We start from the raw sequence: 26,909 nt of genomic DNA on the forward strand, positions 1-26,909 counted from the left end.
TCAAGTTGTCCACGACCTTTAAATAAATCTGACATGACCATGAAAGTGAGAAGCTTATTCACTTTTGTTCTGTATCTATTTTCCATTTATTCCGTTTTCTCAAGATTTACTTATATAGAATAGAATAAAACGTTAACATTTCATGATCATGGAGAATACTCTTAGTTTTTTTCCTAGTTCAGGGAATTCAGATTAGGCTAACATTTATTAAGGGCCATCCAAATGCTAGACATTTCACCAGGGGATTCTAATAGCACCATATATCTTATTTAATCATCATGAAAACCTTATGTTTTAGTTTGCTTACACTGCCAAAATGTGTATACAAGAAATGGGCTGGCTTTAGGGGATTTATTAGCTTATAGGTTTACAATTCTAAGTCCATGAAAATGTCTAAATTAAGACATCAGCAGGATGACGCCTCCTCTGAAGACTGGTTACTCGCGAGCATGGGCTCCTGTGTCACATGGGAAGACACATGGCAACATGCCTGCTGGTCCTTCTCTCCCTGGGTTTCATGGTTTTCAGCTTCTAGATTCAGTGGCTCCCTCTCTCATTCTGGTGCTTTTCTCTACGAGCTTCTATCTATGTTATCCTTTTATAAAGGACTTCAGTAAAACGGTGAAGACCTACTGAAATTAGGTGGGTCACATCTCAATTGAAATCACTTAATCAAAAGATCCCACCTACTACTGCTCTGCACCCACGGGAATGGATTAAAAGAACATGGCCTTTTCTGGGTACATCACAGCTTCAAACTACACACCTTGTCAGGGAGCTGACATTCTTCCCTAGGGGTGATGTTCTGTTTTCTGCAGGTCATACGGCTGGTTGTAATCTTAACTACCATTTATTTAGCTCTTACTTTGAACTGGACACTGTGCTGACAATTTTGCTTGCATTGTCATGTTTAATCCACACAGCAATGCTATGAGGTGTATGGTTTCAGATCCAGTTTCACAAATGTGGTGCCTGTGGTTGAGAGGTGGTGAAGTAACTTTGTCAGGATCTTGTTGCCAGAGAGTTTGGAAATACTGTGCTCCAGTGTTTGTGGGCCAGAATTTAAACCAGTCCTCCCCGTACTCCTTTCTCTATATTGTGCTGTGGTGGTCTCCAAAGTGTACAAGACCTGCCTTCAGTAGCTGGCTGGTTGTTACTCATACTTGACTTCATGACCTCAAGTGAGTTTTTTGCCTTCTTCCAATGGCGCAGTTTCTGCTAATGTGTAAAGCAGAGTGCCATGAGTTGGTCCTAGTGACAGGTCACTAGAGGATAAAGAGGCAGCCTTGAGCAGTGCAAATGATATTCTCTATCAGAATGTGCACCAATGCTGGCATAAATGTCACTTCTGTCTCTCACAGCTATACATGACCCCCTTATACTTTCTCTAGATTTCTCATTAAACATAAAGAAAGAAAAGTAAGTTTAAGACACAAAAGTCATGGGCACATTTTAAAATGTCTGTTATGGACAATATTCATTCCCCTGTTCCAGAAGATTGGCTAAAATTTAATACATTGGAAAGAAGAACATGAAATGAAAATCCAAGTAACATAAAATGGTCAACCTATGGAAACCCTCTGAAATCAAGTATCAGACACAGACTGTCCCAGAGATAATTGCTTACTCTAAATAAGTAGAGTCTCAGGGCAAAAAGTTTGCTTATGATCCATGGTACTGAGCAAATAGTAGAGACAATACAGTGTGATTTAGCTTCTGTTTGACCTTTCCAGAATCCTAATTAAGGATATTGCCAATTCCATATAAACAGATTATTCTGAAATCGGTTGCCAAAATATTTGCACTGTATGGATCAAAGAGTGACTGATGACTCTTATAAACCAGGTTTCCAACTGGAATTGATCATTTTTTTCCTCTTCTGTGAGCTTAAAGAAATTTTCTTTTAATCTCACTTATGAACTCTTCCAATACTCTGCCAATAAGTATTTATTGGAGGTGCTTTTTCATATATTTATTTTGAATCTTTCTTTTGAAGCTGTTGCTTATTAAAATAAGTAGGAAGCAGATATTATATGCTTCTTACTGGCCTTTTGGGATGTTTGAGAGCCAGAATGCTCAATATCTTGTCTTAGAGGAAAACTGACAAAAAAAAAGAAATTTAGATGAGCAGAATCAATGTGTATCCAAAACCTGAGAGCAGTTACTGAAAGTTCAGATTGGAATCCTATTTTAGTACACTCCTGGTCTTTATTATCTGTCACTTCATTTCACAAAGAAGGAGCCTTGAATATTTTTCTCCCTCACTTCATATTCTGCTTTTTTGCGGAAAAAGGCATTGCAGAAAGACTTTCACTCTGCTGTGACAGGAAGCGCATAAAATTGCATTAGAAAATCTAGCTCAGGAAGAGCTGCTTCCTAGACACCATGTAAATAGAGCCTGTGATTTTACATAATGCTGCTTTTCTTCAAAAGCTTGGACAGATTAGAAATTTCAGTTCACAGTTGAGATTCACAGCATCTAGCTTTGGCAAGTACTATCTACCTTGAAGCCTGTGATCACATAAATCGTCTCAATCGTGATTATTGGAAGTGCTGGGTGGTAGAACAAAGAGTGCTGAGCAGGATTCTGGTACCAACTCTCCCTTTGAGTGACGCTATCATCCTGAGCAAGTAACCTGGCATCTCTTACTTCTAAGCCCAACCAATATAAAATGGGTTTAAAACTATACCTATTGTGGACTCTAATATGGTTTTAAATGAATAAATAGAATAATGTAAGGAGATGTAGCTTTTTAGAACAAAACCTAAGTTTTCTAGGTTTTGTTCGTAATAATTTACCAAAGTCTTCTTCCCATGAAATGCATTCATGTTTGGCTATCTATTTGACTGTGGCCAGGTATGTTTTAGTGTTTAGGCCAAGCATCTTCTAGACTATTTTGATTCTCTCTGTAACCTATAATGAAACAAAGAGAACAAGAAAATACTCAATTGCCTGTGTATTTTGCTGATCAAATAGGGAAGCCCTGGCAGCTTGCTCTGGGTTATTAGCTTTGCAATCCAGAGCCTTCAAAAATCAAAATAAACTCCCCAAAATGAGAAAAACTAGGATTCATCTAAATATTTCCCACTTTAATTATTTTGTCTTATTTCATTCCTTTTGCATTTGTCTGCTATCAGTCATTTTTAGTCACGAAATACCTCCTTTCCTAGCTTCCTTTGTTAACAGTAAAAGAATATTTTGCAGTACATGAAGCCACCAATCAACCTACCCAATTATTAACAGCAATTTCTTCCATCAGGCAAAATATATTGACTACCTTATTAATAGGGAAGATTATTTTGAAACATGAAAGCAAAGAAACTTTAATAATATCTCTTAAATATTTGCAGTTTTTTCATGGAGGGGAAAGTTACTAAATTAGAGCACGACAGATAAACACGTCCAACTCTTTATTTTATCAGAGAAAGGTGAAAATATTTATAAGTGAAAATTCGTTATGCCTTTATGTTATTGTTGAAGATATTTTTAATGCCTAGCCTTGCCATTTTAGATATTTATTCATACATTTATGTTGTCTCCTTTATTTTTATAATGAAAAACTGTCTTTGTTTTCTTACAGTTAATATCTCAGTATCTAATGATACCACATTGGCCCTGGAAGATTTACCAACTATTTCTTCTGCTGTCATGGTAAGTGACTTAATATTTCAAACCAGTTGCATATTCCAATTTTAATATTCATAATATGAATATTATCTCCTACCATTTAGCAACTGGCATGAACACATTTCAAAACTAGTGATAGTGGAGGGACACTTTCTTTTGCTCTAGGCAGTTTTTTTTTTGGGGGGGGTTTGCTTTAATTAAAGCAAACATTTATTCCTTCAACAAGCTCTGAAACCTTTTTAGAAATATACCTACAGTATCTCATTAATTGTGACCTTAAAGTATTTTCACAAAGGCAAATAGGAGAGGTTGAAAAATGATCTCATGATTTCCTCTCTCTCTCTTTCTAGTATGTTAAGAATTCTAACTAAATGGTGCTGGGTTCTTCTCACTAAGAGTGATTGTAGCAAGGCATTTCCCCAGTTACTTGGAAAGCACCATGCCTTGATCACATGATATCCTTTCCCAGGGCTTGTAACCAAGGATCTTTAAGGGACTGAAACTTAGCTTTAAAAATGAGCTGCTTTGCATGGAAGGTCTCTCACTAGAAGGACACTTTTGTGTTGGAGAAAAGAGGAAATTGTTGTTTCAGACTTGCAATTGTGTTCCTTCTACACTGAATATGGAATTTTACCAAAGAATATCAATCTCTCAGTTATAAACACAGAACCATAATACCTTGTATTGATAGAGTGCCCATCTCTCAGGAGACCAGAACACTTCTGCAGATATTATGTAATGAGTGCCCACAATATCCCTTTTAAGATGATGTTTTGTATCTTTTCTGGTCGCTCTCATTTGACCCTGTTTCTCTTTTAGTTCATATTCTTCAGCTCTCTTGACTTCTTTCCTTACTGTTAAAGTTTTCTTTGATTTCCCTCAAACCTTGTATCTCTATTTCTTCCCTGTGTGATTGTATATGTATGATTATGTGTGTGTGTGAGAAAGAGAGCAAGTTTAAAGACCAGCAGGAAAAAAATACTTTCTCCCAGACATCAAGAAGTTTTAATTGAAATTCTTATTATGTAAAAAAGTATTAAATTAATTTTCAAGAAATATTAGTAACATACTCATTTCTTCTCACTTACAAAGAGATTTTATCCTAACTTAATTACTTTTGTAACTAATCAAAGAAAGCTTTAAAATTAAATTATGTTTTAACCCAGTCTTTGGGAAAATCCTAGAAGAGACTCCAATAATGTCATTATAATCAGAGTATTCTATCACCATAAGATTCATGAAAAACAAATGAAGTTCTGTATAACTTCTGGTATGACTGTGGTAGAGAACATATAAACATAATGATTATAATTTAGCTACCATTTAATAGAATGTCTACTACAGATGAGGTGTTTTAATGTTACACATATTATAATCATTAAATCATCAATATGCATTATAATCATGAGCAAAACCTATCAGGCATAATTATCCCCATTTTATAGATAAGAAAAACTGAAGCTCTGGGAGGTAAATAACTTTTCTTGGTCAAAGTCACACAGCCATAAATTAGTAGAACAAAGATCTGAACTGTGATTTGGTTAATCCACCAACATGCTTCAGTGATTGCAAATTCAAATTATGTTCCCCCTCAGTTCCAATGAGTGCTATGTACTCCAGGGAAACAATCCCCTCATGTATGTATCAGTAGCACACTTTAGGTAAGATGATAAAGTTGTATATTTAAGCTCCTTTAGAGAAAGAAGTTAGCAAAAAGAGAAAAAAAGTTATATATGTAAGTACATCCTTCATTTCTCTTCTGTTCATATCAATTTCTTTTTGTATATTTAATATATATGTGTAGATGATTCAGAAATGAACATTAAAGTGGTGATATGGTTAATTACTATCAATAATAAGTACTATTTATTGAAATAGTACATGCTAGGTGCCATTCCCTTTACATTAATTATCTATAGCCCTCACAATAACTTTGAGTTAGTCAGACTTTACCTCTAATTAATAGATGAAATAGAAACTTAGAAAGCTTAACTGATCAGTCATAAAGTGGCAAACCCAGGATTTGAACTCAGGGCTTTCTACATCCAAAGCCTTCCTCATTTCCATTCTTTGAGGGACACTGCATAATGTTTTATGTTAAAAAGCTTATAGATAGTAAATCATAGCATCAGACTGCCTTGTGGCAAATTCTGGGCTCCACTGCCCAATAGGCTATTGAATCATCTCAATTTTCCATGTGTAAAATGGTGACCATAATAGAACCTTCTTCATAGGTGCTGTAAGGACCGAATTAATAGATAGGAATGACTTTGCATAGTGTCTAGCACACACTCGTCTCTCAATCACTGTTAGGTACTGGTATGACTGTCTTTAGGTACTATTATTGCATTAGACCATGCTGCCTTTGTAACTCAGAAGTTAGTGGGGAGAAGAAATTGGAAGCTACTGTTCCTGACAGGTTACCGAGTGTTCTGTCTGTTTGTCTGTGCTAGCTCTGCCACCTTGAACCTTTACTAAGGACATTCTCTATTCTTTTTTTTTTTTTTTCATTCTCTCTTTTTTTAAAAAAATATTTGTGTTGAGAAATCTTCACACACCTACAGTCCATCTGTAGTATACAATTAGTGGTGCTTACAGTATCATCACATAGTTGTGTGTTCATCATGATGATCATTTTTTAGAACCTTTGAATCACCCCAGAAAAAAAAAGAAAAAGAAAAAAAAAAGAAAAAGAAAAAAAAAACATACGTCTTATACTCCTTACCTCTCCCTTTCATTTGCCACTAATATTTCACACTACCCAATTTTTTATCCTTTATCCCCCTCATTGTTTATTTATTTTTTATCCCTATTTTTTTTTAACTCATCTTCCCATATCCTAGATAAAAGAAGCATCAGACAAAAGGTTTTCACAATCACATGGTCACATTGTAAAAGCCAAATAGTTATACAATTATCTTTGAGAATCAAAGCTACAGGAACACAGTTCAACAGTTTCAGATACTTCCCTCTAGCCACTCCAATACACCATAAACTAGAAAAGGATATCTCTGTAATGCATAAGAACAACCTCCAGAATAACCTCTTGATTCTGTTTGAAGAAGAGAAACTTTCTTTTGTCTCATTTCTTTCTTCCCCTTTTTGGTCAAGAAGACTTTCTCAATTCCCATAATGCTGGGTCCTGGCTCATCCCTGGAGTCCTGTCCCACATTGCCAGGGACATTTACACTCCTGGGAGTCATGTCCCACATAGGGGGGAGAGCAGTGAGTTCACGTTCAGTCTTGGGGACCTGATTTCCTTCTTTACATCTCAGCCCTAATTAGATGAGAGAGAATGTGGGAGAAGGTACTGTAAAAGTGAGTGTAGCTCTCGGGCACCGAGATGGTCCCCTCCAAGTCCTTGAGAATATCCTGTCAGAGAAAGGAAGGCCTTTTCACTTCTGCTTCATTAGCATGAAGACAGAGTTCCTTCTTCTTGGTAGTAGGAGTGTTTCCAGGGAGCAAGAACAGGAAAAGGGGGCCATTAGAGTATTTAAATTGATGGTGAATTATAGAATAAACATCTCAAGATAAAAGTCAGGGTTATCATTATTTCCATTTATTGTTGAAATCACTGTATCTTTGCTCTTCTCAGCTCTGCCAATTTTCCCATAGCATTCTCACTTGGCATATACAAGCATACCTCATTTTATTGCACTTGGCTTTATTGTGCTTCACAGATGTTGCATTTTTTAAAAATTGAAGGTTTGTGACAATCCTGCATCAAGCAAGTGTGTCGACATTTTTCCAACAGCATGTAACCACTTCCTGCAATATTTCAAACTCCTTCAGTATTATTACATCTGTTATGGTGATCTGTAAACAGTGATCTTTTATAGTGTTACTATAATTGATTTTGAGCGCCATAAACCATGCCCATAAATGACCACGGACTTAGTCGATAAGTTTTGTGTATGTTCTGACTCCTCCACCGACCAACTTCTCTCTCTCTCTCTCTCTCTTTCTCTCTCTCTCTCTCTCTCTTCCCCACTCCCACCTTAGGCCTCCCTATTCCCTGGGACACAACAATATTGAAATTAGATCTGTTAATAACCCTATAATGGCCTTTCAGTGTTCAAGTGAAAGGAAGAATCTCAGGATGATCATTTTAAATAAAAAACTAGAAATGATCAAGCTTAGTGAGGAAGGTGTGTAGAAAGCTGAGACAGGCTGAAAGCTAAGATGCTTGTGCCAAACGGTTAGTCAAGTTGCAAATATAAAGGACAAGTTCTTGAAGCAAATTAGAAGTATTAGAGCATCAGAACACATGAATGATAAGAAAGCAAAATAGGCTTATTGCTGATTTAGAGAAAGTTTTAGTGGTCTGGATGGATGATTAAACCAGTCACACTGTTCCCTTAAAGCCTAATCCAGAGAAAGGCTCTAACTCTCAGCAATTCTGTGAAGGCTGAGGGTGGTGAGATAGTTGCAGAAGAAAAGTTGGAAACTAGTAGAGATTGGTTCGTGAGGGTAAAGGAAAGAAGTCATAACCATAACATAAAAATGCAAGATGAAGCAGCAACTGCTGATGTAAAGCTGCAACATGTTATCCAGAAGATCTAGCTAAGACCATTGATGAAAGTGGCTGTACCGAACAACAAATTATCAGTGTAGACAGACATAACAGTCTTATACTAGGAGAAGATGTCATCTAGGAGTTTTATAGCTAGAGAGGAGATGCCATTGTCTGGCTTCAAAGTTTCAAAGGACAGGCTGACTTGCATGTTGTGGGCTAATGCAGCTAGTGACTTGAGGTTAAAGCCAGTGCTCATTTACCATTATGAAAACCCTAGGACCCTTAAGAATTATGCTTAATCTACACTACCTGTGCTCTAAAACTGGAATAAAAAAGCACATCTATTTACAACATGGTTTACTGAATATTTTAAGCCCACTGTTAAGAGATTTCTTTTAAAGTATTACTTGTTCATTGACAATGTACACGGTCACCCAAAATCTCTGATGGAGCTGTACAAGATTCATGTTGTTCTCACACCTGCTATCACAACATCCATTCTGCAGTCCGTAGATCAAGGCGTCATTTCTAGTTTCAAGTCTTCGTATTTAAGGAAAATATTTCACAAGCCTAGTAGCTGCCATTAATAGTGATTTCTCTGACAGTTCAGGGCAAAGCGAATGAAAACATTCTGGGAAAGAGTCACCATGCTAGATGCCATTCATGGTAATGGGAGGAGGTTAAAATATCAATATTTACAAGAATTTGGAAGAAGTTGTTTCTAACCCTTATCAATGACTTAGAGAGGTTCAGGACTTCATGGAGGAGGTAACTGCACATGTGGTGGAAAAGCAAGTGAGCTAGAATTAGAAGTGGAACCTGAAGGCATGACTGTTGCTGCAATCTCATGATACAACAAGAAAGATGAGGAGCTATTTTTTATGGATGAGCAAAGAAAGTGGTTTCTTGAGATTCTATCTACTCCTGGTGAAGATTCTGTGAACATTGTGGAAATGCCAACAAAGGATTTAGAATTACCTCAACTTGGTTGATAGAGCAGCGGCACAGCTTAGAGGATTGATTCCAATTTTGAAGGAAGTTCTACTGCGGTAAAAATGCTATCAAACAGCTTCAGGTCCTACAGTGAAATCTTTCATGGTAGGAAGACTCAATAGATGCAACAAAATTCATTGTTATCTTACTTTGAGAAATTGCCAAAACCACAACCTTTGGCATTCGCCACCCTGATTATTGCCCCCAGCCATCAACCCATCAACACCGAGACAAGAGCAACAAGATTCAAACTCACTGGAAGCTCAGATGATGGTTAGCGTTTTTTAGTAATAAAGTATTTTTTTAACTTTTTTATTAATTAAAAAAAATAAAAAACAAAACATTTAGATATCATTCCATTCTACATATACAATCAGTAATTCTTAATATCATCACATAGTTGCATATTCATCATTTCTTAGTACATTTGCATCGATTTAGAAAACGAAATAAAAAGACAACAGAAAAAGAAATAAAATGATAATAGAGAAAAAAAAACTATACGTACCATACCCCTTACCCCTCGCTTTCATTTACCACTATTTCAAACTGAATTTATTTTAACATTTGTTCCCCCTATTATTTATTTTTATTCCATATGTTCTACTCTTCTGTTGATATAGTAGCTAAAAGGAGCATCAGACATAAGGTTTTCACATTCACAGGGTCTCATTGTAAAAGCTGTATCATTTTTCAATCATCATCAAGACACATGGCTACTGGAACACAGCTCTACATTTTCAAGGAGTTCCCTCCAGTCTCTCCACTACATCTTGAACAACAAGGTGATATCTACTTAATGCGTAAGAATAACCTCCAGGATAACCTCTCGACTCTGTTTGGAATCTCTCAGCCATTGACACTTTGTCTCATTTTACTCTTCCGCCTTTTGGTCGAGAAGATTCTCTCAATTCCTTGATGTTAATTCTCAGGTCATTCTAAGGTTTTTCTCAATCCCTTGATATTGAGTCTCAACTCATTCCAGGATCTCTGTCCCACGTTGCCAGGAAGGTCCACACCCCTGGGAGTCATGTCCCACGCACAGAGGGGGAGGGTGGTGAGACTGCTCATCATATTGGCTGGAGAGAGAGGGCACATCTGAGCAACAAAAGAGGCTCTCTTGGGGGTGACTCTTAGGCCTAAATTTTAAGTAGACTTGACCTATCCTTTGTGGGGTTAAGTTTCATGTGAACAAACCCCAAGACTGGGGGTTCAGCCTATAGCTTTGGTTGTCCACACTGCTTGTGGGAATATCAAAAATTCAACATGGGGAAGTTGAATTTCTCCCTACTCTCACCATTCCCCGAAGGGGGCTTGCAAATGCTTTTCCAGTCACTGATCAAATCATTCTGGGATTCATCAGGGGATCACTCTGGACAAACCAACAAAATCTCATGTGCTACCTGAGATTCCAAGTACTTATGACATTCAATCAAACTATCTACATGAGTTATATTAGGAAATGCTCTAGTCAAAATCTAAATTTTGTAACAAATAAACATTTTTTGCTTTAGTCCCACACATAAGGGGACATTTTAAAGTATTATCATTTATTTTCAGCACCCTGCAATAATGATATTCCTTTGTTCTTCCTCATGCCAAAACATTTTTAAAATTTGTACATTGTACATTTCACTATTATTATACGCTCTAGGCATTCCTAGATTATACCATCTCGATCCTTAACATCTATCTTTCTTTCTGATTTCATTTATGTCCCCAGCCCTCCTCCCTCTATCATTCTCACATGCAGCTTCATTCAGTGTTTTAACATAATTACATTACAGTTATATAGTATTGTGCTGTCCATTTCTGAGTTTTTGTATCCAGTCCTGTTGCACAATCTGTATCCCTTCAGCTCCAATTACCCACTATCTTACCCTATTTTTATCTCCTGATGGTCTCTGTTACCAACGACATATTCCAAGTTTATTCACTAATGTCGGTTCATATCAGTGAGACCATACAGTATTTGTCCTTTAGTTTTTGGCTAGTCTCACTCAGCATAATGTTCTCTAGGTCCATCCATGTTGTTACATACTTCATAAGTTTATTCAGTCTTAGAGCTGCATAATATTCCATCGTATGTATATACCACAGTTTGTTTAGCCACTCGTCTGTTGATGGACATTTTGGCTGTTTCCATCTCCTTGCAATTGTAAATAATGCTGCTATAAACATTGGTGTGCAAATGTCCATTTGTGTCTTTGCCCTTAAGTCCTCTGAGTAGATACCTAGCAATGGTATTGCTGGGTCATATGGCAATTCTATATTCAGCTTTTTGAGGGACCGCCAAACTGCCTTCCACAGTGGTTGCACCATTTGACATTCCCACCAAAAGTGAGTAAGTGTGCCTCTTTCTCCACATCCTCTCCAGCACTTGTCATTTTCTGTTTTGTTGATAATGGCCATTCTGGTGGGTGTGAGATGATATCTCATTGTGGTTTTGATTTGCATTTCTCTAATGGCCAGGGACATTGAGCATCTCTTCATGTGCCTTTTGGCCATTTGTATTTCCTCTTCTGATAGGTGTCTGTTCAAGTCTTTTTCCCATTTTGTAATTGGATTGACTGTCTTTTTGTTGTTGAGTTGAACAATCTCTTTATAAATTCTGGATACTAGACTTTTATCTGATATGTCGTTTCCAAATATTGTCTCCCATTGTGTAGGCTGTCTTTTTACTTTCTGATGAAATTCTTTGATGCACAAAAGTGTTTAATTTTGAGGAGCTCCCATTTCTTTCTTTCTTTCTTCAGTGCTCTTGCTTTAGGTGTAAGGTCCATAAAATCACCTCCAATTATAAGATTCATAAGATATCTCCCTACATTTTCCTCTAACTATTTTATGGTCTTAGACCTAATGTTTAGATCTTTGATCCATTTTGAGTTAACTTTTGTATAGCATGTGAGATATGGGTCCTCTTTCATTCCTTTGCATATAGATATCCAGTTCTCCAGGCACCATTTATTGAAGAGACTGTTCTGTCCCAAATGGGTTGGCTTGACTGCCTTATCAAAGATCAAATGTCCATAGATGAGAGGGTCTATATCTGAGCACTCTATTCGATTCCATTGGTCAATATATCTATCTTTATGCCATACCATGCTGTTTTGACCACTGTGGCTTCATAATATGCCTTAAAGTCCGGCAGCGTGAGACCTCCAGCTTCACTTTTTTCATCAAGATACTTTTAGCAATTCAGGGCACCCTGCCCTTCCAGATAAATTTGCTTATTGGTTTTTCTATTTCTGAAAAGTAAGTTGTTGGGATTTTGATTGATATTTCGTTGAATCTGTAAATCAATTTAGGTAGAATTGACACCTTAACTATGTTTAGTCTTCCAATCCATGAACATGGTATGCCCTTCCATCTATTTAGGTCTTCTTTGATTTCTTTAAACAGTTTTTTGTAGTTTTCTTTGTATAGGTCTTTTTTCTCTTTAGTTAAATTTATTCCTAAATATTTTATTCTTTTAGTTGCAATTGTAAATGGAATTCGTTTCTTGATTTCCCCCTCAGCTTGTTCATTGCTAGTATATAGAAACACTACAGATTTTTGAATGTTGATCTTGTAACCTGCCACTTTGCTGTACTCGTTTATTAGCTCTAGTAGTTTTGCTGTGGATTTTTCAGGGTTTTCAACGTATAGTATATCGTCTGCAAACAGTGATAGTTTTACTTCTTCCTTTCCAATTTTGATGCCTTGTATTTCTTTTTCTTGACTAATTGCTCTGGCTAGAACTTCCAACATGATGTGAATAACAGTGGTGATAGTGGACATCCTTGTCTTGTTACTGATCTTAGGGGGAAAGTTTTTAATTTTTCCCCATTGAGGATGATATTAGCTGTGGGTTTTTCATATGTTCCCTTTATCATTTTAAGGAAGTTCCCTTGTATTCCTATCCTTTGAAGTGTTTTCAACAGGAAAGGATGTTGAATTTTGTCAAATGCCTTCTCTGCATCAATTGAGATGATCATGTGATTTTTCTGCTTTGATTTGTTGATATGGTGTATTACATTAATTGATTTTCTTATGTTGAACCATATTTGCATACCTGGGATGAATCCTACTTGGTCATAATGTATAATTCTTTTGATGTGTTGCTGGATTCGATTTGCTAGAATTTTGTTGAGGATTTTTGCCTCTATATTCATTTGAGAGATTGGTCTGTAGTTTTCTTTTTTTGTAATATCTTTGCCTGGTTTTGGTATGAGGGTGATGTTGGCTTCATAGAATGGATTAGGTAGCTTTCCCTCCACTTCGATTTTTTTGAAGAGTTTTAGCAGGGTTGGTACTAATTCTTTCTGGAATGTTTGGTAGAATTCACATGTGAAGCCGTCTGGTCTTGGACTTTTCTTTTTAGGAAACTTTTGAATGACTGATTCAATTTCTTTACTTGTGATTGGTTTGTTGAGGTCATCTATTTCTTCTTGAGTCAAAGTTGGTTGTTCATGCCTTTCTAGGAACCTGTCCATTTCATCTACATTGTTGTATTTATTAGCATAAAGTTGTTCATAGTATCCTGTTATTACCTCCTTTATTTCTGTGAGGTCAGTGGTTATGTCTCCTCTTCCATTTCTGATCTTATTTATTTGCATCCTCTCTCTTCTTCTTTTTGTCAATCTTGCTAAGGGCCCATCAATCTTATTGATTTTCTCATAGAACCAACTTCTGGTCATATTGATTTTCTCTATTGTTTTTATATTCTCAATTTCATTTATTTCTGCTCTAATCTTTGTTATTTCTTTCCTTTTGCTTGCTTTGGGGTTAGTTTGCTATTCTTTCTCCAGTTCTTCCAAGTGGACAGTTAATTCCCGAATTTTTGCCCTTTCTTCTTTTTTGATATAGGCATTTAGGGCAATAAATTTCCCTCTTAGCACTGCCTTTGCTGCGTCCCATAGGTTTTGATATGTTGTGTTTTCATTTTCATTCGCCTCGAGATATTTACTGATTTCTCTTGTAATTTCTTCCTTGACCCACTGGTTGTTTAAGAGTGTGTTGTTGAGCCTCCATGTATTTGTGAATTTTCTGGCACTCTGCCTATTATTGATTTCCAACTTCATTCCTTTATGATCTGAGAAAGTGTTGTGTATGATTTCAATCTTTTTAAATTTGTTGAAACTTGCTTTCTGATCCAGCATATGGTCTCTCTTTGAGAACGATCCATGAGCACTTGAGAAAAAGGTGTATCCTGTTGTTGTGGGGTATAATGTCCTATAAATGTCTGTTAAGTCTAGCTCATTTATTGTAATATTCAAATTCTCTATTTCTTTATTGATCCTCTGTCTGGATGTTCTGTCCATTGATGAGAGTGGGGAACTGAAGTCTCCAACTATTATGGTAGATGTGTCTTTCCTTTTCAGTATTTGTAGTATATGCCTCACATATTTTGGGGCATTCTGGTTCGGTGGATAAATATTTATGATTGCTATGTCTTCTTGTTGAATTGTTCCTTTTATGAATAGGTAGTATCCTTCTTTGTCTCTTTTAACTGTTTTACATTTGAAGTCTAATTTGTTGGATATTAGTATAGCTACTCCTGCTCTTTTCTGGTTGTTATTTGCATGAAATATCTTTTCCCAACCTTTCACTTTCAACCTATGTTTATCTTTGGGTCTAAGCTGTGTTTCTTGTAGACAGCATATAGAAGGATCCTGTTTTTCAATCCATTCTTCCAATCTATGTCTTTTGATTGGGGAGTTCAGTCCATTAACATTTAGTGTTATTACTGTTTGGGTAGTAATTTCCTCTACCATTTTTCCTTTTGTATTTTATATATCATATCTAATTTTCCTTCTTTCTACACTCTTCTCCACATGTCTCTCTTCTTTATTTCGTATCTGACTCTAGTGCTCCCTTTAGTATTTCTTGCAGAGCTGGTCTCTTGGTCACAAATTCTCTCAGTGACTTTTTGTCTGGAATGTTTTAATTTCTCCCTCATTTTTGAAGGACAATTTTGCTGGATATAGAATTCTTGGTTGGCAGTTTTTCTCTTTTAGTAATTTAAATATATCATCCCACTGTCTTCTTGCCTCCATGGTTTCTGCTGAGAAATCTACATATAGTCTTATTGGGTTTCCCTTGTATGTGATTGATTGTTTTTCTCTTGCTGCTTTCAAGATCCTCTCTTTCTCTTTGACCTCTGACATTCTGACTAGTAAGTATCTTGGAGAACATCTATTTGGATCTGTTCTCTTTGGGGTCGTTGCACTTCTTGGATCTGTAATTTTAGAGTTGGGAAATTTTCTTAAGAGTTGGGAAATTTTCAGTGATAAGTTCTTCCATCAGTTTTTCTCCTCCTTTCCCTTCTCTTTTCCTCTGGGACACCCACAACACGTATATTTGTGCGCTTCATATTATCATTCAATTCCCTGAGTCCCTGCTCATATTTTTCCATTCTTTTCCCTATAGTTTCTGTTCCTTTTTGGATTTCAGATGTTCCATCCTCCAGTTCACTAATCCTAACCTCTGTCCCTTGAAATCTACCATTGTAAGTTTCTATTGTTTTTTTCATCTCTTCTACTGTATCTTTCATTCCCATAAGTTCTGTGATTTGTTTTTTCAGACTTTCCATTTCTTCTTTTTGTTCATTCCTTGCCTTCTTCATGTCCTCCCTCAATTCATTGATTTGGTTTTTGATGAGGTTTTCCATTTCTGTTCGTATATTCAGAATTAGTTGTTTCAGCTCCTGTATCTCATTTGAACTATTGGTTTGTTCCTTTGACTGGGCCATATCTTCAATTTTCCTGGTGTGATTTGTTATTTTTTCTGGCGTCTGGACATTTAATTACCTTAATTAGTTTATTCTGGAGATTGCTTTCACTTATCTTATGTAGGGTTTTCTTGCTAGATGAGTTTGTTGTCTATCTGTTCATTGACCTTCAGTTCATCTTTTTCTGGGCCTCTAGCTTAAGTTTTGTTTAACAGAGAGTAATTTTTCAGTTCTTGTTTTCTTGTTTCTTGTCCTGCTTGTAATGTGCCTTTTCCCTCCCCACCCTTAGGAGGGTCTACATAGGTATTACAGACTCCATCCGGATTTTCCCAGACTAAACTGGCCTCCTTCGGGGGGGAAGGAGTCACCTGCGTCAGTTTTCCCTGAGGGTGAGATCCAGCAGGTTGAAAGACTTTCCTGTGAAGTCTCTGGGCTCTGTTTTTCTTATCCTGCCCAGTATGTGGTGCTTGTCTGTCTGCAGGTCCCACCAGCAAAAGATGTTGTGGCTCCTTTAACTTTGGAAGGCTCTCCCTGCTGGGGGTATGGTGAAGACAGAGGAAAGGTTGTTGACTGGTTTTAATGCCTTCAAATTGCCAAGCCCTGGGGTCTGAATTCCTTGAGAGAGGGATTCCACCTGAGTTGCGTTTCACTCCTCCCCTGGGGAAGGCTCAGGCGGGAGACAGCCCTGAAAGCAGCCTGTTTCTGCGTATGCCTGGGGCAGTTGCAGCCTGTGTAATCCCGCTGCTGAATCCAGAGGCAGCCAAGCCTCCGCAGAAACAGCCACAAAAGCGTCCACCTTGTCCTCCTTCCTCCTTTTCGGTTAGCCCAATAGGCGACCTCCACCTTCCCCAGTTTCGCCTGAGCTGGGGTCCTATCCTCAGTAGTCAGAATTTGTTTATCAATGCCACAATTGGTGTTTGGCTGGACTCAGTCCCTGCTACTGTTAGAGTCTCTTTCCTTTCCCTCCGGGAAGCCGCCTGTGGGGGAGGGGCGCCATGCGCCGGCCGCCGCGGCTTGGGGAACTCACTGTTCTGGAGACTCGCAGCCGGTCCAGCTGGTCCAGACTGGGGTACGCTGTGTGTCTGGTCACTATCGTGGCTCCAGGAGCTGTTCTGTACTATTTCTGGTTATTTAGTAGTTGTTCTGGAGGACGAACTAAAACGCGCACATTACTAAGCCACCATCTTGACCCTGCAACTGTAATAAAGTATTTTTAATTAAGGTATGTACATCGTGTCTTTAGAGGTAATCTATTGCACACTTAATGGACTACAATGTATTGTAAATACAACTTTTATATGCAGAAGGAAAACCACAAATTCATGTGATTTGCTTTAGTGTGATATTCCCTTTATTTTGGTGGTCTGAAACCAAAGCCACACTATCTCTTCTACTAACCAACAAAAGATTTTAAAAGGTTCATGTAAAGCTTTGAGACCAGCCGCAGCTCATCCACCATGCATTTTAGCAAGATGCATTAAAGACCTGTGGCTTCCACTTACTGGCTTTCAGAGGGAGAGACAAGACTTCAAAAAAATATAGAGAGCATTTCCAAAATCCCAGAAAATCCCATAGAATGTTCTGTATTCTTGGAAATACGGAACATACTTGTTTTATGCCCCAGCTTTGTGAGTATTGGGAACCTTGGGGTACAGTGAACCTTCTCATTTGAGAGAAACACCTTGAGAAATTAGGCAACTTCCGAGAGGATAAGGCATTTGCCTTTTGAAGCTGGGGCAGAGTAAGAGGGTATAGAAAGATCTCCCAAGGCTCAGAAAGCTGGGGCATAAAACAAGATATAGAACATTCCACAGAACTTTCTGGGATGGTGGAAAATCTTTTTGCCCTGCCTCCCATCTTAGGAAGGTAGCTTTCTTGCATTGGAGATGGCTCCATCCATCTTAAGGGGGATTTCTGTGAGCTCCCCTGCCTGAACTCCAGCTTTTGATGTATACCTGTTCCCTTGGTAGAGCATGAGGAGAGTTGGTTGGTGGATACAGTCTCGGTCTATGCCTAGGACTCCTCTGAATTCTAATCTGTCACAGCAGTCTACATGCAATCATTAAGCATTCATTAAAGATTTAGCTTATTTCTCCTTACCATTGTCTTTAGTAGATTTCTCCTCTGTCTGTTGCTCTACCAGCGATGAGGCAGCCATGGATGTTTTCTCTCCTGTGAAAGATTTGTCACTTTTTGGCATTTGTTTATATGGGCTTCTTTACATCCTCACCTCTCTGCTATGTTTTAAAAAATTATTATTTACCTAGTATTTACCTGAAACTTTGGGTACGTGTGTGTCACCTAAGGCTGTATGAGTTCTGTAGTTCTGAAGGTTAGCATTGCCACAGACAACAGCTATTACAGAAATTAAAAAATTGGGGGGTGCAAGGGTAGTTCAGTGGTAAAATTTTCACCAGCCAAGCAGGAGACCCAGGTTTGATTCCTGGCCTGTGCACTTCCCAAAACAAACAAACAAAAAGAATTAAACAAATGGTGCTGCAATAACAGGATACTCATATGGAAAAAGAATAAAATGTGACCCATCACACTGCATACAAAAAAGAAAAAAGAGATCAGTCTTCAATTAGAGATAAGAACAAAGCCAGTCAGATTGGGGCTAAGGTAAATCGGAATATAGGGGTAAGGAGGACATCATCTATATCTTAGAATTGTACCTACTCTATGAGACCAAAGAAAGAGAGGTTTATTTTGTCCAAAACCTTAATTTTCTGTAGCTCATAATCTAGCTCAACCTGTCTGAATAGCTCATTTAAACAACTCAAAGACATGGAGCCCAGAATAGGAATGAGGGCTTGTAATTCTGTATAGCTTATGTAATGCCCAGAGGTGTCCCAGAGTATGTTAAGTAGATAATTAAAAAGTACTGGCAAAGTCCCTTGAGGAACGAGGGAAAAATATGGAACAATTAAACCTTACCACCCGGGGAAAGCCCTGATACTGTCTCAAGCATTAAGGACTCCCAAGTCAATAGGTCAATCCCTTAGTCTTGAGGCTTGCTCTTGTGAAGCTTAGGTAGTGGAGAAGCTAAGCCTACTTATAGGTATGCCTAAGAGTTACTTCTAGAGGACCTCTTTTGTTGCTCAGATGTGGCCTCTCTCTCTCTAAGCCCAATTCTGTATGTAAAATCATTACCCCCCCAAGTATGTGGAACATGACATCCATGAGTGAAAGTCTCCCCTGGTAATCTGGGTTATGACTCTCAGGGATAAGCCTGGCATTGGCACCATGGAATCGGTAATGCCTTCCTGACCAAAAAGGGGAGAAGAATGAAAAAGTATCAGTGGCTAAGAGAATTCAAATAGAGTAGAGAGGCTACTCTGGAAGCTATTCTTACATAAGCTCCAGCTAGATATTGCTATGTAGAAGGGCATTATCTGAGATTCTACAAAGATTTCATGCACTAAGATTACTTTCCAGGAAACTACAACATTTGGGTGGGTTTCTAGACCAGATAAGACCTGAAACCCAGAGGGGCCAACCTCTTCAGAACATTAACTAGTTCCATCCTCCTATCCAAATAATATTGACAACCCTTTCCAACATGAAAATGTTAGAATGGGAATAGCCCAAATATCCCTAAAAATTGGGGGAAAGATCAAAGGAAAGGGTGGAGTTAGAGAAGATAGGTTTTAACAAATGAGTAAGACTGCTTACTCAACTAAAAGATATTTCTTTTAGTTCTAGTGTCTTGGAGCAGCCAGAAGGAAAATCCTAAAATTGTGGAACTGTAATCCATACCAAACGATGAAATCTGTTCTATAACTAATTTGTGATGGCTTTGATTAAAAAAAAAAAAAAAAAAACACTATTATTTTGTAGCTTTTCCAACTTGCTTTGGTTGTTAGGGTGGAAGTGGTGTGGTGTCTTGCACCTTTTTTACATACTAATTACAAGCAGAACAACAAGTCAATTTTGATATTTCACAGTGATACATATAACCACCACTAACTGCTGCTCAAATGCATGCTGTAGCTCTTAAAGCATGATTGCTGATCTTTGGAAATCTGGCTCACCCACTGGGGGTAAGAAAGCAAAATGAATGCATTTATTTAACCTTGAGATTTTTATTTGTAGCATCACCTTCATTTATCTAAAAAGGCACATATTTTAACAGTTTAATACCCAAGGAGAGTAAATAGAATATTTAAGTTTTTTCTGTTTTTTTCTTATTCTGTTACCCAGTGAAGTATGTCATGTCTACATGGAGATGCTGTTAATTATGAGACTCAGGACTATTACAGTCACAGAAATTCTGCTAGACAGTCAGACATGGAAGCAAAAGAGCTTTAATTTGATATACCTTCAGGGCAATTCTAATGTTTAACACTCATTTTCAAGGGAACTGGAATGTCATATTAATTTTCTTGTGCATAACGTCATTCTGATTTTCTCCCACTGAAAAAGTAAACTATAAAAACTGTTCTATTCTTAAAATCTCCTTGACTTAAGATGCTCTTACTTTAAAAAATATAGACAATTTCAAATATACACTATACGCTAAAATAGAATAGAATAACGACTCCTTCCCCCACCTAAGTTTCAATCACTATCAAAGTTTTGCCCATACTGTCTCATATACTCCCCTCTTTGTTGATGCGGGAGGATGCTTTAGTATTTTAAAATAAGTCCTTCAGTGTACAGTCTGCTTTTAAGCTTTGAAAACAGATCTATTTTGTATAAATTTGTGTTGAGAAATGAATTAAATAAAAATTGATTGAAACCTTTTTTTATGAGATTAACCTCAGATAAGACTTTCAAAACTTAACCCTACTTACTTTTTTTTATTTGACGTGGGCAGGCTCTGGAAATCGAACCCAGGTCTTTGGCAGAGCAGGCGAGAATTCTACCACTGAGCCATCATTGCACTGCCTGACCCTACTTACTTTTGAACCTTATCTCCCACTAACCCTTAATCAAACAATCTGCTTAAGTTCATCTGGCCCACTTGTTCCTCCACGTGGTGACCATTGGATGTGTTTTTGCTTGTTTGTTTGTTTTGGCATGGGCAGGGTTCGGAAATTGAATGCAGGTCTTCAGCGTGGGAGGTGAGAATTCTGCCACTGAGCCACTGTTGCACTGCCCTGGACGTGTTTTGTTTATTGAATAAATGAATGAAGCCCCATTTCAACGTCTTTGATCATGGTGTCTCTCTATCTTCCTTTCTGCCAATATATAAAGATATACAAATCCAAAATATGTTACTTTTATTCGCTTATCCATTGGCTTTTGTTTTTTCCTCTCATTCTTTTTTAGTTTTCCTGTCCTGTTACTCTTCTTACTGTTTTTTTAATATAAGAATTCTCCAAAGATCAGTCTTTCTTACAAGGTTTAGTATAAATCTTTCACTTTTCTGATATCTTAATCTCTGTACCATTCATTTAAATACTTTCTTTTATTGCCTTGTATTATCAACAAATATTTAAAGTGAGCATATTTTATGTCTTCAAGGAAATTGAGAGCAAGATATGCTTTATTCTTTTTTATAGTTCCCTTACAGCTTTTCTTAGTTCATCTGGGTAATTGGGGCCCAGTAAATTTTCTATTTTGCTTTGGGTCAAATTTTCCTGTTTTCCAGGTGCTGTTATAATTCAGAGTGGCCTGGGTCTAATTGAAATAATGTTGTCAGATTTGGCAAATAAAAATACAGGATGCCCAGTTACATTTGAATTTCAGATAAACAATGTATATAATTTTTAGTGCATGTCCCAAATATTGTATGCATGTCCTATATTTTATTTGGCAATGCTCAATTGAAAGTTTATTTTTACTTTAATTTTGTCCTCCAGATAAAAAGGGTAGATAAACCAATAGGTAATATTTCTTAAATATGTCTAATAGTCTAGTTCTTGGTGCAAGACTTCATTCATTCAGTTAACAAAGATTTATTCAGTGCGTGATGTGTCCTAAACAGAACTCTGCTTCTGTCTTGGTCTGCTCCACTTCCTCTTTCTTATTTTTTTGGTGCTGCTCAGTCCCTTCAGTCCTCAGACTAAACTTTTATTGTTTATTATTGTTTATGGCTTTTTCTCATCCCCATCTGAAAAGTTGCCAAGTCCTAGTCAGCCTTTCTCCTTCTCCCTTTCTCTAAGGCTCGCTGTCTGTCTTCAACTCTTACCTCTCTCCATTCTTGTGTTCCATTGCCCCCTCCTTTCGTTCCTCTAACTGGAGTTTTCTCATCTACCACAAACACCACAAAAGTCTTCACCAACCCTAAGGAACTTGACCTTTTAATGCTCTCAGGTTGTAGCCTATCCTTTTTGTAATTGCTGTTATGGTTTTCACTCCCACGCATTTCTCAGCTCATTGGATTCTTTTGAATCGCTCTCACAGAAGAGAGCAATCCAGTTATAAAAGAAAAATCCATGGAACCTTGCTTAGTCTTAATCCCTTATCTTCTCAGCAACATTAGACACTCTCAATACACACCCTGCCCCCCTATATTATCCTTTTTTCTTCCTTCAGTTTTCACGTTCTCATTGTCCTTCTTTTACCCATCTCTCTGATGACTTTTTCATACTCTTTTTTGGTCTTTACTTCTATTGTAGGCACCCTAGACGTTATACACTTTCTTTTAGAACCTTTTACTTTGTAATCTTATTAAATTTCATCACTGCTATGATCATCCCTTTGCAGATGTCCACTAGGTCAGTGTCTCCAAATTTGACTTCTCTTCTTCAGTTCTCCAGACTTATTAGACAACTCTCTGATGATTTCATCCTGAAAAAAATGGTGATCTCATTGAAGGGAGCTAAGTTAAAATTGTAATAGAAAGTAATAAGCATCAAAAATGCTTAGAGACAATGTGTTATGAGAGTTCTTACAGCTATAGGAGACTTCTGAAATTATTTTCCCATTTTTCTTTTTTTAAAGTTCTGACTTATCCATTTAAAACATTTCTAGAATTTTGCATAGGAAATATAAAGATCAAAGTCATTGAGGAATGAGAATCATCTATAAGGAGTAAAGGATGAAAGCGAAATGAGTTGAGAGTCTAATTCATTAAGCATGGAGAAAACAGTGATGGCTTGAAAGAAGGTGAGGGTGTTGGTTGTGGGTGAGCTGTGGTCCAATATTGGATATTTTAATAGCAGTGTCATGATTTGATGTGTGACAAAGAGAGAAATTAATAATGACCTCCAGGTTTTCTGTTCTTAGCATCAGAAAGGATAAAGTTGCAATTGACAAGAGATGAGCAAGACCATAGGGGGAGCAGGCTTAAGGAGGAATATGAGGAGTTAGTTTTGAACATGGCAAATTAAAAATACCTATGAGGATCCGAGTAGGGAATGTAGAGTAGTTTAGTATTAAGTAGTTATAAAATTAGTAAGCCTTTGAATTGGAGAACATTTGTTGATGAGTTATCAAATTGTTGTTATCTTGCAATCATTTGTTCTTAGAGTAAATGAAAATTGGAGTGTGGTTAAAACGCACAGAGAACATCATATTAGGACAGAATTATCTTAATCATAAAAACACAAGAGCAATACTTCTTAAACTTCTTTGCATTTCTGACTCCATTGAGGTCTACTGATATCTTTGGTCACTCTTCCAAAATAAATATACATGCATCAGTGTTTTCCATGTGATTTCAGAGGGTTCAAGGATTCTTTGTTCTTTATGTCACGTGTCATCTATACTGGATATGTCCAATAAAGTATTGTCCTCTTTTTAGATCCACTGTTATTTAGTTGTATATATTCCAGCATGAATTTTCATAAGTAAAGTGACTTGTATGTGAAGAATACTATTCACTCCAGAGTATTTTCCAAAGTTAGGATCATACTGTTCTTCATGGTACTTCTTTGCAACTATTTAAGAAAAAATCCTGTTTGTGGTTGCATAGGAAAAGGAAACTACTTTTTTCTGTTATCCAACTTTATAGTGAGAGAACTGAGATCAAAGTCCATGAGGGTATTTTCCAGCCTGTTGCTTTGATTTATGTTCAAAATTTTTCTCAAAATAGATTCCTTAGGAGATATATGAACCTAGGGAAGAATCATTTTCATCTTTTTGTTTGTCCTATGACTTATCACAAATCTCAGAATTACAAATGATCAAAACCAGAATTACTTACAATGAATCAACAAGTATAAAATGATATCCATGAAGTAATAATAATAAAAATATAAAAGTGTGGTAAGCAAAAAATGTGCAATGTGTTAATCTGATAAAGTCATGAGAATTTTTAAAAGAATAATATAAAGTAATGTAGGAGGACAAGGATAGGCAAACTTCTTCAGCTGAGGGTCAGATAGTAAATATTTTAGGATTTGTGGGTCAGAGGATCTCTGTTCCAACTACTCAACTCTGCCACTGTAGCACAAAAAGAGCCATAGACAATATATCAGCAAATGAGCATGGCTGTAATTCAATAAAACTTTATTTCAGAAACAGATAGTAGGCTGAATTTGGTCTGTGACCTTAGTTTACTAACTTCTGTTTTAATTTAATCATGGTAATTGTAGATAACCTTCAATGAATGATGCTAGCAGTCTTTAAAGCAATGTTCCCTTTAGAATGAACTAGAATTCTAAGAGGTGACTAAGGGGCTTCCTTGAGGTGGGCAGGATGTGCAGAAAAAGGGCAGAGCACTCAATTTTATCAGTGTAAAGACTGGGGTTCTGGGTAAATTTTACATGAAAAAAATATTTTCCTGATAATTTCTATTTGAAAACCATTGAATTATAACAAGTGATAATTTATATCGGTGCAGTTTCTATTATTTTTGTGCACCTTTTACATAGGCAAAGCAAAATGGACCTCTGTATTAGTTTGTTACTGCTGCCAGAATGCAATATACCAGAAATGGAATGGCATTTCAAAAGGAAATTTATCAAGCTATAGAGTTCTAAGGCCATAAAAATGTTCCAACTAAGGCTTCCAGAGAAAGATACCTTGTGTCAAGGAAGACAGAGGTCTGTCACAAGGGAAGGCACGTGGCTGACATCTTCTGGTCCTTGATTTTAGTTCTGTTCCTTCCAACTTCTGATACCAGTGGTTTCTTCTCTAAGCATCTGTGTGCCTTCACTTAGCTCCTCCAGGACACAACTGGGTTCTGGCTTGCTTAGCATTTCACGGGAAGGCACATGGTGACCTCTGTTGGGCTCTACATCTCTAAATGTCTATGTCTAGACAACTGTGTCAGTTCTGAAGCAATTGTGTTTCCTCCAAACATTCCCCTTTGAAAGGACTCCAGTCAACTAATCAAGACCCACCTTCACTGGGTGGAGTCACGTCTCCATCTAATCAAAAGATCGCACCCACAGTTGGGGTGTCATATCTCCATGGAAACAATCCGGTCAAAGGCCTTCCACCCCAAAATATTGACTAGGGATTAAAAGAAACATGGCTCCCTCCACAAGGTTGTATCAGGGAAAAGACATGACTTTTCTGGAGTATGTAACAGGTTCAAGCTGGAACAATTTCTAAAGCAAAACATGCCATTTTGATCCAAAAGCATCTGTTTACAGGAAACAAAATGAGACGTATTAGAGTAAACGTTCTGTAAATTGGCTCTCTGTTAGTATTAAATCTTCAGCTAATTATCTAACACTTCACTTTGCGCATTTATATGTACAGACCATTAATAGATATTTATGCTTTGTCTTAATGTTTAGTTTGTTTGTGACATGGTTCCTGCTTGAAGCTTTATAGAGTTAACCATTATTGATATCAGCTTGCATGGGGTAACAATACTGCAGTAAAGCAAATAAATGGCTTTTCAATATTTAAATAGAATTGTTTATTAGCTAGACTTTAAATTTTATAGGCATGGGAAACTATATGGAATTATTTTCAGTCTCCTGAAATGTATGTATATATGCTACCTCAAGTTCTATACATAAAGCCTTAGTGAAAGATGATTTTGAAGGCTGTTTTTTTATACAATGCCACAAGAGTCATTTCAGGCTTATGAAATACCAATATTGTATTTAAGTTGATGTGAGCAAAACAAAAATATCTATTGTTTCATGTTCACATGTATTACTTACTACACAACTTAAATCTGTGCAAGGAAATCAGTAAAACTTCCCATTAGGATGTTTGTTTTCTTTAAGATGGTGACATGCCTTTTTTGCAATTTGACTGAGATATGGTCACATACCACATAATCATCCAAAGTATGCAATCAGTGGTTCACAGATATATCATATGATTGTACACTCATCAACATATTCAATTTCTGAGCATTTTCATTACTCCAAAAAAAAAAAAAGAAAAGAAAAATCACCCAAAACATCCCATACTCCTTATCCCACCCTATTATTTATTTATTGTCTTTATTTTCGTACTCATCTGTCCATATACTGGATAAAGGAAACCATCAGTCACAGGGTTTTCACAATCACACTGTCACACCATAAAAACTATAAAGTTATGCAATCATCTTCAAGAATCAAGGCTGCTTACAATTCAGTAGTTCCGGATATTTCCTTCTTGCTATTTTAATATGCTTAAAACTGAGATGGGATATCTGTCTAGCACATAAGAATAACTTTCAGAATGACCTCTCTAATCTATTTGAAATCTCTCAGCCTATGAAAGTTTATTTTGTTTCATTTCTCTTCCCCATTTTGGTCAAAAAGGCTTTCTCAATCTCACAATGCCAGGGCCAGGCTCATCTCTGGGAGTCATGTCCGTTGGGATGTTTTTAATGCAGCTTTACTTCTTTGTGGAACTCTAGTTATAAAGAAGGATTCTGCAGATAGAAAGTGCTGAAGTGAAATTATGGTAAATTTTTGCTGATTTTAAGACAAAGAAATCTGTTACCTTTTTTGACCTCTAAACTTTAAATGTATTCCACTAAAAACATCCATATGTGGAAATCCAAAAATTAATATGAGACATGATTAATTACCTTTCAACAGCAGAGTGTGATAAAGGAGTAATTATGCAATTCAGCTGTTTACAAATTGAAACTAATATAGAAAAATATATTTCAGGGTACATTCTAAACCTACTTTTTATTCACTTACATAAGTACTTTACTTTTTGACCTCTAAATATAAAGAATATAAATATGGCCTCTGTCCAGCCAG

The 26,909-nt window shown here is 36.9% G+C and overlaps 1 protein-coding gene across 4 annotated transcripts in view; it reads left to right on the forward strand.

Moving 5' to 3' along the window:
• The window catches only part of SLC4A4 (solute carrier family 4 member 4), a 434,558-nt gene that overhangs the window by 328,515 nt on the left and 79,134 nt on the right, over nt 1-26,909 (forward strand). For all 4 annotated transcript variants that reach the window (XM_077137062.1, XM_077137060.1, XM_077137063.1 and 1 more), the window contains exon 15: nt 3,582-3,652. In XM_077137062.1, coding sequence (XP_076993177.1) covers nt 3,582-3,652 — 71 coding nt within the window. The remainder of the gene's footprint in view (nt 1-3,581; nt 3,653-26,909) is intronic.

The sequence above is a fragment of the Tamandua tetradactyla genome, chromosome 19 (genome assembly GCF_023851605.1).
Source record: "Tamandua tetradactyla isolate mTamTet1 chromosome 19, mTamTet1.pri, whole genome shotgun sequence".
Taxonomy (NCBI): Eukaryota; Metazoa; Chordata; class Mammalia; order Pilosa; family Myrmecophagidae; genus Tamandua; species Tamandua tetradactyla.